The sequence below is a fragment of the Opisthocomus hoazin genome, chromosome 16 (genome assembly GCF_030867145.1).
Source record: "Opisthocomus hoazin isolate bOpiHoa1 chromosome 16, bOpiHoa1.hap1, whole genome shotgun sequence".
Taxonomy (NCBI): Eukaryota; Metazoa; Chordata; class Aves; order Opisthocomiformes; family Opisthocomidae; genus Opisthocomus; species Opisthocomus hoazin.
This window is the reverse complement of record NC_134429.1, coordinates 18,469,938-18,483,157: the sequence shown is the minus strand read 5'-3', so window position 1 is coordinate 18,483,157 and position 13,220 is coordinate 18,469,938. Positions and strand designations below refer to the sequence as shown.

The window sequence follows — 13,220 nt, the reverse complement described above, 5'->3', positions numbered from 1 at the left end:
TTAAAAATACAAACAGAAGACTAATTTTTCTGCTGAGATTGCCCTAACAGCCAACAGGCAAACTCTTCCGAAGACAGTTAACAAAATATCCAAGGAATAAAACCGCATCCTATCTCTCTCTGTCACCATCCCAAGGTTGAAAGTGACACTAAAAAAAAAAAAGCCATGTTCTGCCAAGGAAGAGCTGAACTGGTGTTGCACCATCAAGGGCATCAGTGATTTCACAACCAGAACAGGACTTTCCTTTGTTTACTGCCAGCGCTTCCGTGCAAACCCACGCTTGCGAACGCACTCCGGTTTCCTGCTCGACACTCGCAGGCTTCTCCTCCGCTCGGGTAGGCGGACGGCGCTACCCGCCCACGGTCCGGCATCGGAGTCCAGCACCGCGTCCAGGTGGGTCTGGAATATCTCCAGAGAAGGAGACTCCACAACCTCCCTGGGCAGCCTGGGCCAGGGCTCCGTCACCCTCAGAGGGAAGAAGTTCTTCCTCGTGTTCAGCTGGAGCTTCCTCTGCTTCAGTTTGTGCCCGTTGCCCCTTGTCCTGTCGCTGGGCACCACTGAACAGAGTCTGGCCCCGTCCTCCTGACACCCACCCTGCAGATATTTATAAGCATATCTAAGGTCCCCTCGCACCCTTCTCTTCTCCAGGCTGAAGAAGCCCAGCTTCAGAGATGCCGGAGATAACGGCTGCAATGATGCAGCAAAAAAGGGGGGGGGAAATAAAAAGTCGGTTACGCTGCGCTGGCCCTCGGTGGAGCTGCGTCTTCCCTCTCCACGCTACGTACGCCCTGATGTATTTAGATACGCTGCCCACAGGGCTCTCCTCTCGTTGTGGCCTTGGAGCTCAGCACTAGAAGCAAACTAACACGGGACTAAAACCTTTATTTCATGAAATTCATCCACGTACCAACCGTGTCAGCCACGTGTACGGAGCCCAGACTTTCAATCCCTTCCTCTGTGAGCGGCGTACCCGACGGCGAAGCCCGCATGCTGAAGACACGCATCTTCCACGCCGGTTGGGAGCTACTGCTGCGAGATGCTCCACAGCCCCTGCTCCCTGCAGCTTCCACGCCGCGCTCCATCGCTGATACAGTGAAATATAGCTACTGCTGCGAGCTGTTCTGCAGCCCCTGCTCCTGGCAGCTGCCACACCACGCTCCATACAGCGAAATATAGCCCATGGGAAGCGACCACGCAAGGTATCCACCGCAGGGCTGGGAGGAGAACTAACGGCCTCTTTCTTTTCCTCCCCTTCCCCAGCTCCGTGCACAGAATCACAGACTGGTAGGGGTTGGCAGGGACCTCTGTGGGTCACCCAGCCCAACCCCCTGCCCAAGCAGGGTCACCCACAGCAGGCTGCACAGCACCGCGTCCAGGCGGGTCTGGAATATCTCCAGAGAAGGAGACTCCACAGCCTCCCTGGGCAGCCTGGGCCAGGGCTCCGTCACCCTCAGAGGGAAGAAGTTCTTCCTCGGGTTCAGCTGGAGCTTCCTCTGCTTCAGTTTGTGCCCGCTGCCCCTTGTCCTGTCGCTGGGCACCACTGAACAGAGTCTGGCCCCATCCTCCTGACCCCCACCCTGCAGATATTTGTAAGCATTTCTAAGGTCCCCTCTCAGCCTTCTCTTCTCCAGGCTGAACAAGCCCAGCTCCCTCAGCCTCCCCTCGTAGGAGAGATGTTCCAGTCCCCTCACCATCCTCGTAGCCCTGCGCTGGGCTCTCTCCAGTAGCTCTTCATCTGGGGAGCCCAGCACTGGACACAGCACTGCAGATGGGGCCTCACTAGGGCAGTGTAGAGGGGAAGGAGAACCTCCCTCGACCTGCTGCCCACACTCCTCTTGATGCACCCCAGACCAAAGCTCTGGTGTGACACACAGATGGTAGCTGGCCGTACATTGGTTCAACCCAGAGCAAACAGGCACTGCTGCTGCCGCACACCCTTCCCTTGCACAGGCTGGAGTAAGCCCTGACCAAAGCCATGCTGGGGAGTGGGAACTGGAGTCCGTGTGGTGGGTTACGACCCAAGGGCAAGAACAGGCTTGCAATGCACACGCCTACCTGCCATCACGCCGAGGCAGCCCCCGGGACAACCCCGAGCCCTGCTTTCTGGAGAAAGGCTCGAGCAGAAGGAATTCAATGGCAAGCCTGGCAAGTGGGGCAACCACGGGGCAGTGGTCACACCTGGGTGCCCAGTGGCACCCCTGGCCAAGGTGTGGGCCATGGCTGGTTGAAGTTCCTTTGCTCCATCTGGTGGTTAGAGACATTGTAAAGCTGCGTAGAGCCAACACGCATTGCTCCCTTGCGTGGCCTGCTCATCTCCTGGGCTATCTGCGTGCAGAGGTTGACGAGCAGCTTGGGGTGAGCCCCTTCGCAGGGAAGCACTCTGAAGGAGCAGAAGGCTGCTGGATGCTCGTGTGAGAGGACCATCCCCACATCAGACACCCGTGGTCACTGTGAGTTTGAGAACCAGGAGAGTCAACCGGGCTCCCACGTGCAAACCACAAGGATGGCCGCTTTCTACAGTGGCTGTCCTGGGGCCAGCACACCAGAGAACGTTCTGAGAGCAAGCGGAGCGGCAGCGGTGGGGCCAGCGGTGCTGCACAGCCCAGCACCCGACAGCATCCCAGAGAGGGAATCATTTGGCTCCCATCTTCCACGTTGGGTGACGGGAGTAGGATAATCCCTAAGCATTCAGATGTGGGCTATGGGAAAACAACTGCGCTCTACTCAGCCAGGAGTAAAAGGACTTCTCACTAGGATGATGACACGGGCAGAAAACCCCTGACCCATTCTTCCAGGAGCAGAGGAAAACCAGATCCAGCCCCGGAGGCAACACAACCCAGGAGCTTTCATGGTTAACCAGGCCCTTCCTCATTCAGCAGGTTCCTCTCCAAGTACCGCAACGAAATAAATAAATAGACCAGGCAAGAAGGAAGCAAGGCAAGAGCAGAGCGGGACCAGACGGGTGGCCTTACGCTACCGCATCTTGGCTTCCCCAGGCTCCCTCCCACTTGGCACCAGGGCCAGCAAGAGGAGAGGAGATTCCTGCTGCATTGCCCCTACCCTGACACGCTGCCTTTCCCTGCCACAATCTGCCCGAGCCCACGGCATCACGTGCGTTCTTGCTGAGCCCAGAAATCCTCAGCTTTCGGGATTATATAACCTGGCGAGCTAATTAAAAATGAGGAGGTTTATTTCGGACCCGGGCAGGGTGACAAGACAAAAATATAGCCCATAGCAGCCCCACGTCCCCTTTGAAGAGTTGCCAAGGCTATTTTTTACCTAGATACATCATGAAGAATTGGAGAGAAAAAAAAATACCACGGCTATAATTAGAATTTAATCAGTGGCAGGGCTCGTTACACTTCTTCGAGAGGAGACTGATGGACATATTTCAGGAGGGTGGGAGGAAGGGAGGAACAAACAAAAAAACTACCCCAAAACAAGAAACCAAGGACAAATATAGCCCTGGCAACTACCTTACATGGTAGGGATGCTGCTCACGGGTGTGAAGGGGGACTTTTTGTTGTTTTGAAATTAAATCTTCGTCACCGTCCCACCCTCTTGAAATCCCCAAGGCCCACCAACACGTCCCGAGGGATGGGCTCTCCTCTGCCTATGTCAAGTATTCATGGTTACTCCAGCTCCTGAGACTGTTCAAGCTGTCCATTCCCCTCCATCACGGGCTGCAGAAGGGAATGGTGAGCCTCAGCAAACCATGGCTGGAGGAGCTAACCACGTCCTAGCCTGGGAGTAACCTCACATTTACCGTGGAGGTAGCAGCTAGCAGAGACCCCTAGCATGATGGCTGGTTGTACTGGTAACTGCTTGCTCTCCTGTCACTGCCAGCAGGTCTTCCCTCTGGGAAGAAGGTCCTCCAGTTTCTCCAACTGGAATGACTCCATGTTAAAAAGTACTTCGAAAGCTCATTGGAGCAGGGGGGAAGTTGCATGTTCCAATCTCTTGACTGTGTCCTATTCATATTTCTAAGGCAGGTCTTTTACCATCGTTCTGTCAACCCAGCCACCACCTTTTTAAACCCTCCTGGCACCCACGGCACCCGTCTCCTCAAACCCATCTCAACGTCAAGCCAGACAGAGAGCCCAAGCTGCTCAACCCTGCTGCCCTCACCAGCTGACGCTCCGACAGAGCCGAGCTGCACCCTGGGAGGCGAGGAAGGATGGCATGGGACTTCCAAAGCGGGGTGGGAAGGGGGACCAAAGACCCTGCCTGGCGTGGCTGTGCCACCCCGGAGGGAGCACGGGCAACGGGAGGGAAAGGGAACCATCTCCTCAGTGGGGCTGCGCAGGCTGCCCTCTGTCAGCTCCTCTTCCTCAGCCAGGTTAAAACAGTTCCCTTGAAAGCCGACTGGTACATTCAGTCTGACCAAAAAGGGAACTTTCAAAACATATCATTTTTAAGAGGAGGGAGCAGGAGAAAGCCGAGTTCGCTTCGGCACCGCAGAGGTGAACTGCGGCTTGGAGCCTTATTCTCAGTTTTGACACCCCAGGGACAGAGCCAGGGAGCAGCCCAGCGTGGGAGCAGCGTGGCCGGGCACAGAGCAGGGCTCTCTGGCCCAGCAGACCCCCTCAACATTTGGGGGACAGCCCTTCTCCCCCTGTCTGCTCTGGACAGCTGGCTCTCCACCCTCACACAGCTCTCCTCCACCCCAGTACTGAGCAGCAGATCCCTTATTTAGCGTCTGCTCCCAGGAAGAAGCTTCTTCCTACCTAGCTGTTCTGGTGTGGGCTATTGCAAGCCTGAAATTTATTTAAGTGAAAAAAATCTCTGGCACTGTCCAGATAAATCTAATGACTGTACGTTGAGCAGGGGAGGAATTTCCAGACCTTCTTATCCTAAGGTCACAGGTTCTTGCTCAGCTGGATAGGAAAACGGAAAGGATGGAGTTACATGAAAGCTCCTCGTACATCAACAGCACAGCTATCTTCTCCCCCTGATCACACAGAAGGTGAACTCATGAAGGTTGCCTGCAGGAGACCAAGAACTCAGCCTGCCTCAGCACGGCAGCGGAGGCTGTGCCGAAGACGCTGGAAACCTGCACAGCAACCCCGTCCCCGTGCGTGAGAGGGTCCGGGGGGACGTCCACGCCGAGACTGCCCGCTTTCGGCACTGCCTTTCCCTGCTCTTGGTGCCTCTGCTCCCAGGTCAGCAGCCCCACAGCCGTGCTCCTGTTCTGCTCGGGAAGATCAAGAGACACCAGCGACAGCAAGCACAGGCTGGGAACCAGCCCCACCAGCTTTGTGCACGACAGCCCAGAGAGAAAACTCAGCTCACCCTCTCCTCCCCCAGCGCTTCTTTCGACACCAAGAGACTGCAGCAAGCAAGATAAACTTCATCGCTCCTTGCTGCGAGAGGCTTGCCCAGCCTAAGCCCTCGTGACGGGGGCCACAGGGAACGGAGCTGTGATTCACCCCGGGCACGCACGCTCCAGCTGGCAGCCACGGCTCAGGGGGCCCAGGAGCCATGGCTGGACCAGGTGACCACCTCCTCAAGGCAGTTATTAGGGTGCCTGCTCCCTGCCCCGGCAATGGGAGCAGAACAGAGCCCATCTGTCTCCAGACAGGGGTCCATGGGGGCTCCGCAGACTGTTCTGCAGGACAGACAGACAGAGCAGAGCAGAAGGGCTGCAGCATGGAGACACCGAGAACATTGTGATCAACCAGGAGGGCATTTCAAAGAAGACGCAGCAGAAGACAAGGCTCATCTGTTTCTCTTGTCCACGTGGAAACGTCTGGGACTTGACGCAGAAAATCTGAAACACGGAGCCAAGGGGGGCTGCAAGGCAGAGCCCCCTGGTCCTCCCGCAGCCCGAAAGCCTGACACTCAGTCACGCACTCCCAGACCACCGGAGAGATGCTTTTACTGCAGCTGGACAACACCCTTCCCACATGGGACCTGCCCGGGACACCGTGACAGCCACAGCATCTGCTGCAGGACAGCAGCAGCTCAGCAAGCCCAGGAGGAGATGCTGAAGCGCGCATCTCTCCCAAGCACGTCCCTCAGCCACCGCACGCAGGCAGAGGTCTTTGGAGAGCACCCTCGATACAAGCAGCACCATGAGCTATTTGCAGAAAAAAAAACCCCACCCCACATATAGAGGAAGCACACAGTTCCTGATTTCCAGCTTGGTTTAATGCGAAGAATTTCCTCCTTCCCTTCAGCCTCACGCAGGAAGCCTGCAGCCAGAGCAGCCCCACCATCTGATGAGGTCCCATCCTACGCACGTTTCCTGGAACACGCAATCAGACTGTGCTTTCCATCCCTCCCCACCGCTCAGCTCATAAGGCAGCAAGTGCAACCCTGCCCAAGCCACCACTTCTGGTCAAGGCAGTGAAAAAGCAACAGAATAAACCCATTGCTCCTGCAGAAAAAGGATTAATCAACGCTTAAAGCACTGCAGCCTTTGGAGTACTTGTGTGTGTGTGTGTGTGTGTGTGTGTGTGTGTGTGTCCCACCCCCTCAGAGGGTATGGGGCTGTTTCTAGCTTGGAAATAGGCGTTAGCGTTGTTCACCCCTCAGGGAAGGGATGGAAACCCAAACGCCAGCATTTGGGGAATAAGATTTTAGTGAGCCACTTGGGAATCAAAGGGCATCTACGCTGCAAGGGTGGGAGGGTGAACACCACCAAGACGCTATGGAGATAGGTACTACAGCAGTACTAAACCCCTACTCACTCCTGTGAGCAGGGAACCCAGGGCTGGGCACAGCAAAGCTCTCAGCTGTGGGATCCCCACCTACAGGACCCTCCTTAAGAGGGACCAGGCTGCTGGTTCGCTCACGGAGCGACTGGCACCAGGGCAGAGGAGCCCTTTGGCTAGGCCAGCCCTTCCCAAATCGAGGAATACGCCGCAGCCCCCATGGCAGAGCACAAACTTTCCCTCCAAGTCCCTCAATGCAGTCAGCAGAGTGGTCGACGCGAGAAGCCAGCCGCTGGGAGAAGCTCCGCGAGGGCAGGGTTGAGCTTGGGGAGCCGAGCAGAGGGCAGGGACAATGCCCACCAGTTTGAACGTCACGCAGCATCTCCAGCTGGGCTTCGGGGTTGACACACGAGCCGGGTTTTCCATGGCAGTGCTAGAGGCACGGAGCTCCGTTCCCTCTCCCGAGGCTTCCGCCGCTTGGCTGGCAGAGCTCCGCTGCTTCGCCGGAGCACAAAGCTCCGATTCATTCATTCAGGTGCCTCCGAGGCTCCCGAGAACCATCTCCTAGAAACCTGATTAAATTAAACACTGCTGGAAGAGGCAGCGAGCAGCTCTGGTACCACCCAGCCCTCAATATAGCTTTGGCAATACGAGCTGGAAGGCTGGTTTCCTCCTCGGTGCGCTCTGCCTTGCCTCGCCGCGGCAGACGGCGAGGAATTCTCCTTGGCAGCCCGCAAGAGAGATACAGCTGCATCCCAGAAACGCGTTCCAGGGCCGAGAGCGCTTCGTTTGTCTTGGGACCATAACGAGAGCAGCTCACTCTGCCTTGGGGGGAAACCATAGGATACTGGAAAAATCACCAAGGCTCGTTTTCTCTCTTTGAGTGAGGCCGTTCTTATTCTTCTTGCCTCGCTGGAAGAGGCGAGAGGACATTATTTATGCATTTCATGGCCGGTGTATGGACACGGTGCTGTGCAGCCTGCTCTGGGTGACCCTGCTTCGGCAGGGGGGTTGGACTGGGTGACCCACAGAGGTCCCTGCCAACCCCTACCATGCTGTGATTCTGTGAACTTGCCCTATCTGGAGATAAACAGTAAGCTTGGGGCTTGGAACTGAAATGTAATTTAAGTCGCTGCCAATGTTCTCGTCCTCATTTACCACAGTAAAGCCTGGTGAAAAAGCACGTCTGCTCCTTTCGCTACCACAGCATCTCCCACCCCTCACCTCCCTGCCTGTCCAGGCAACGTGTGTACAGGCAGCCTGAGCACACATCGGCACAACAGGCTTTGAGCTTTGACTCTCCCGCAGCGCCGCTGACAGAGCCCGAGTCCAAAGACATCTTCACACAGCCTGGCTGGAGAGAGAAACCCGGGGAAAACCTGAGCCGAGATTCAGGTGCGGCAACGGAGGGAAGCGAAAGGCACCGGGGAGCGGCTCGTGAAGCCTCCTGATGCGAGTGAGACGCTGCGAAGGGAGCCAGGGTGCGAAGCCACGCTGCTGCGGTCACCGTGCCCAGCTGCCTGGCCCTTTTCGTGCCGGAGCCCAGCACAAGTCAGCTCCAGCGCCAAGTGCTGCCCAAAGGGATGGAAACGAGCAGAAAATTGCCAGAGGACACTGCAGAGCTCAGGGCCGGCGCTTCGGATACGCTGTGGGCTTGAGCACGGCCCCGCCAGAGAGATCCGCAGTCATCCCAGTTCCAGCCACCCTTGCCCTAAGCTCTGCCCGTGACGCGTTGTTGATGAATACATCCAAGATGCCAAAACACTGACCTGGTTTTGCTTCCTGGACCAGAAATTACCACATCCCCGCCACCAGCCACGTTGCCAAAGTAAGCAGCTATTGCAAATACTCCAGGTTAATATTTACTTTTGGGTCGAGCGCAGGAAGCGGCGTGTGTTTTCTCACTGGGAAAGGGAGTGGGAAAGCCGGGACCGCAGGCTGCTCAGGGGACTGCCACGATCCTTCCTGTTGCTGCAGCAGATGCTCGAGGTTGGACACCAAGCCAGGTTTCGGGATACAGCTGGATGCATTTGATGCCTCGGAGGCGCAGCAATGTGTCCTGCACAAGCACGGCAAACCACCCCGGAGAAAGCACACCCAGGACTGGGGCCGATCCCGACTTCTGAGCCGTGCTGGAGCAGCCACTGCTTCCCACCCCAGTACTTCTCCTCCTAATTACAAGCGACTTCAAAGGGAACCACCCACAAAGTGCCGTAAAATCAGCACGGACAAAGTAATTCAGCTAAGCCATAAACTAGATTTTAAAAAGGTTCATTGAACGTGGGGGGAAAAAGTTGTCAAACAGATGTACTTGGCTCTGGGGATGGGACACTGCTCAGCAGCTCTGCGTCAGGTCTGCTTGAAGCGTTTCACCAGGGTACCAGTCCCCCTGTGCTCATTCATTGCCCTGAAAGATGGGAATTTGGTCCCCTCGGTCTCAGCGTTCCCTTCCCGGGGCAGTTCCAAGGAGGAAGGCTTCCCTCATCCACGGGCAGGCAGGAAAGGCGAGCGTCTGCTCCGCGCTGGGAGCTGCTTCGCCGGCAGCAGCAACGCTGAAAGCACCGAAACCACCGCAGAGCGCGCCGCGAGGGGAAGGGCCTCCATCATCATCACACACAGGCACCAGTTCCGCGACAGGACCGCTCCAGTCCTGCAGAACCGGGGCAACCTTTGGAGACAACCAGGCTCCAGAACCTGGCGTTTAACTGCTTTCCTCCTGCCCTTCCCTTCCTCCCAGCCACAGCATCCCACGAAACCGGGATGTAAAGAAAGAGCCTGCCCTGCAGACAAGGGCAACGCACAAGCCAGCTGCCACCTACCAAGCGCTCCAGAAGCTGGGCAACTCCTTCCTAGGAAAAGAAACCAGGCATTAGGGTTGAAACCAAATGATCTTTAAGGTGCCTTCCAACCCTTACCATTCTACGACTCGGTTTCTCTGCAAGCCACAGGGACGTGAGGTTTATCCACCAAGATCACAGCAAAAGGTCTCTGATCACATCCTCTAAAGCAGAGGAGGGGCAGCCGTTATGCTCAGATTCCTGGGCTCTCGCCCTTCCAGAAGATCCCTCTGTCCTGGCTGGGGGGAGTTGTGTCCCCAACCTCCAACCCTTGCCTGCAGCTCAGAGGTCACACGCCAGCGAAGCCGGGAGAGGGAAAGAAACGGTCGTTCTTTCAACAAGCTCTTAAGAAACAACGCTGTCAGGCCCCGGCAGCAGCTTGGAGCTCAGGATTTGCAACAGCTTTGTGGTTTAGGCTGATGGCAACGAATTTGGTTTAATTGCACAGCGGGGCTCGATGCTCCCTGGTGTCACACACATGCCCACACGCCTCGCACGGACACACGGCCGCTGCTTTCCAGGCTGGGCCCCTGCGCTTTGCCAGCACGGCCTTTCAGAAGACCATCAGCACCGTGACCATCCCTTGATACCTCTCCTCGACACAGCACGGCCACGAGGAGAGCTCACCAAGCAAGTCAAACACCCAGAAAGAGGTTTATTTTCCCTTCCATCTGCCTTGAAAAGAATTAGCATGCACGGATATCCTAGACGTCCTAGGGTAAAGCTGCTCCTCTCAGCTAGGGAGTCAGCCCATCTCCTCCCCACACACGCTCCCACGCAGGGAGGAGAGGCATTAAGCAGTGCCCAGCACTCAGCACCAGTGTTACTGGTCCCAGCACTCACACAAGCCTGTGCTCCTCATGAGCCTCTCGGAGAGCATCAGTTAAGGGACACGTGCTTATCCGAACAGCTCTCGCGTTGGTAGAGTCACACAGCCCAGGGACAGGAGCGAGGGTAAAAAATAACCCATGGGTGATTAGATATGTCACCCTGTCCCTGCAGGCTTGCAGGCCACCACGCCTGCTCCTGAAGCCATTCCCCTGACCCAGACATCCCTACTACCTTGCCCCTGTGCCAGGGCAGGAAGCAACACAGCATCCTTCAGTCCCAGCAGATTGTCTTCAAAGCTCAACTGCTTCCACCAGGACATCCTACCTTGCAGCCACGGGACAGCGCTGTGGCAGGGGGACAGTGATGGCAGGTCGTGCATGCTCCAAACCCGAGTGACAGTCCCCAGTCACACTTCTATCCACACCAGCTCCCAGGGTTTTCAGCTGGTGACAGCCTCACCGCAGCCCGCTGCCAAGCGAACGTGCAGCCGCGGAGGTGGGCCCCGAAGAGAGGCCCCAGCAGCTCAGCTGGGATGGAGCTACTGAGAAACTGCTTCCCCACAGATCCCCCCGCTTCGCAGTGCCCTCTTCCAGCACAGCAGGCCAACTGGGCACTGGCTTTCAGCGGCTCCACACCACCAGCCTCTACGAGTCAGCCCACAAGCCTGTCCATGCCAAAGTGTCCTTAATTCCTAGGGTTCCCGTGCAAACCTGAGAGATTTGCAAGAAAGGATGCAGGTACGATGGTGACAGTAGGCAAAGGGTCCCCTGTTCCATACTTCAGCGACCATCCCTCCTTGGGGACCACTGGAGCCTCTCAACACCCCACCAGCACAGCTCCTGATCTCTCTGTAGACCCACCTGGGCAGAATCACTCCACACCCCACCAGCACAGCTCCTGATCTCTCTGTAGACCCACCTGGGCAGAATCAAGCCATGCTTTGAGCCAGAGGGAGAACAGCATCAGCCAGGGTTCAGGCAGAAGAGAAGGATGCCATACAAATCCGGTAGGCACCCTACGAGCTGCTAGGCAAGAGAAGGCAGGATGGGGCCAAGCCAGTCTTGCTGCAACGTGGGGAGAAAGGACCTGAGCAGCGTTAAGGAACCAGGAGCAGCAAATCCATTGCTCCAGGTGTAAAGGGTGGAGGCAAAAGATGCTGGGAGCAATCAACCCCCAGCACAAAAGCCAACCCACAGAGCTCTGACCCCTTCTCAGCAGAGTACGACACAGCCAGGTTTCCCAGGACTCCTGCAAGGGCTGAGCTGGCAGCAGCACTGCGACCATTTTGGTGTCTCTGGTGGTCTGCTGGCCAGGTTAACTGCCCGGCAGGGTGGAGCTAGCAAGGTCTAGTTAGCGTGGACAAATATTGACTCACCTGTGGGCATAGAGAGCGCTACCAGAGCTGAGAACACAACCCAGGGGCCCCAAGCCCCAGCCCTCTGCCTTCTACTCCACCACCCATCAACAAGAGCGTTTTGTAACCCAAGGTGGCACCGCCCAGATGCACACTGCCTCTTCCTAAACTTCTCCTGCACGCTTTGAACCAGACACTCGCAAACCACAGCTCAGCACTCGGACGGGAGAGACAGCCAGTGCTCGATGGCAAAAAGAGACCCAAAAACCCATAAACCAACCAAGCCCCGAACTCCCGGCGCCGCAAGATGCGTGCGAGGAGAACCTGGAGTTACTACATGTTCAAGAGATGGTTGTGGAGACCCCATGCGTTACCTGCCCGCGTTCGGCCCTGTCCCGACGCCAAACAAGCACTCCCCGTCCTGTAACCGATCCCGCTCCTCAGCTTGAAGCGACCGTCAGCTGTACGGCTGCTCCCCAGCCACCACCCTCCCCGGGGTGTTTCAAAACACACGACTTCCAGCAGCAACAAACACTTCTCCAGGTCACCTTAAGGTGACAAGAAAGGAGAGAGAAGGATGAGGAACCCCCACACCAGCTACGCAGAAACCCCTCCGCGCCGCAGCCGGCTGCCGGACCCGCACGCAACCCGCTCGACGCCTACTGACCCCTTCTCGAAGCCGCAGCGGAGGAACCGAGAAGGGACGATGTCCCCGAGTCACGGGACCTCTCGCTGCCACCGAGAAGAAGAGATGGAAGCTTTGGAACAGCTTCTTCGGGAGAAGCCCGGGGAGGCACCAACACCGCACCGGACGCGCCGCGGTCGCTTCGCTTCAGCCCGGAGCCCACCGAAGATATTCCGAGCAAGTTTTAACACCCGCTCCCATCTCGGCATCCCGGCTCCAGCGCGGGTCGCGGACAACGAGAAGCTTCGAGGCAGCGAACTTCTCCCGCGGGGACCCGCAAAAAGCCTGCGGGGCAGGGGCTCAAACCGCGACCCCGTCGCCCCCAGCCCCGAGGGCAAATCCCAGCCGGAGGAGGAGGAGGAGGAGGAGGAGGAGGAGGAGGAGGAGGAAGCCGCGGCTCGGCTCTTACCTGCGGGAGGTCATGGCTCCGTGGGCTCCGCGAACCCGGCTCCGCACCGACTGCCCGCACCGCCGCTCCCGGCGGGCGCCTGGGCCGCGGGCCGCCGGGGAAACCCCTCCCTGTGACGCAACGGGGGGGAATCCCCGCCCTCCGCCACGCCTCCGGCCACGCCCCGCCCGGCCACGCCGCACCGGGGCGGCTCGGCCCCGCAAGCGGCGGCTGTGCGGGACACGCCGGGCTGCCGGGGCGAGGGACAGACCCGCGGCACGCCGCTGACCCCCGCCGGGCAGCCCCCCCCCGTGTCCTCGTCCTGGAGCCGTGGCCCTGCTGCTGCCCGCGCTCCCAGAATCCCAGACTGGTGGGGGCTGGAAGGGACCTCTGTGGGTCACCCAGCCCAACCCCCTGCCCAAGCAGGGTCACCCACAGCAGGCTGCACAGCACCGCGTCCAGGCGGGTC

General features: G+C 57.8%; 1 protein-coding gene across 4 annotated transcripts in view; it reads right to left on the bottom strand.

Moving 5' to 3' along the window:
* Positions 1 to 12,865, bottom strand: part of LOC104336064 (tyrosine-protein phosphatase non-receptor type 11) — a 62,380-nt gene extending 49,515 nt beyond the window's left edge. For 3 of the 4 annotated variants that reach the window (XR_012765687.1, XM_075437394.1, XM_075437395.1), the window contains exon 1: positions 12,773 to 12,865. Coding sequence is in view for 2 of the 4 variants with exons in the window: in XM_075437394.1 (XP_075293509.1) it covers positions 12,773 to 12,786 (14 nt within the window). In the remaining 2 variants the exon portion in view is untranslated. The remainder of the gene's footprint in view (positions 1 to 12,772) is intronic. The other variant, XM_075437396.1, reaches the window with a different exon arrangement.
* Positions 12,866 to 13,220: the final 355 nt, after the last annotated feature.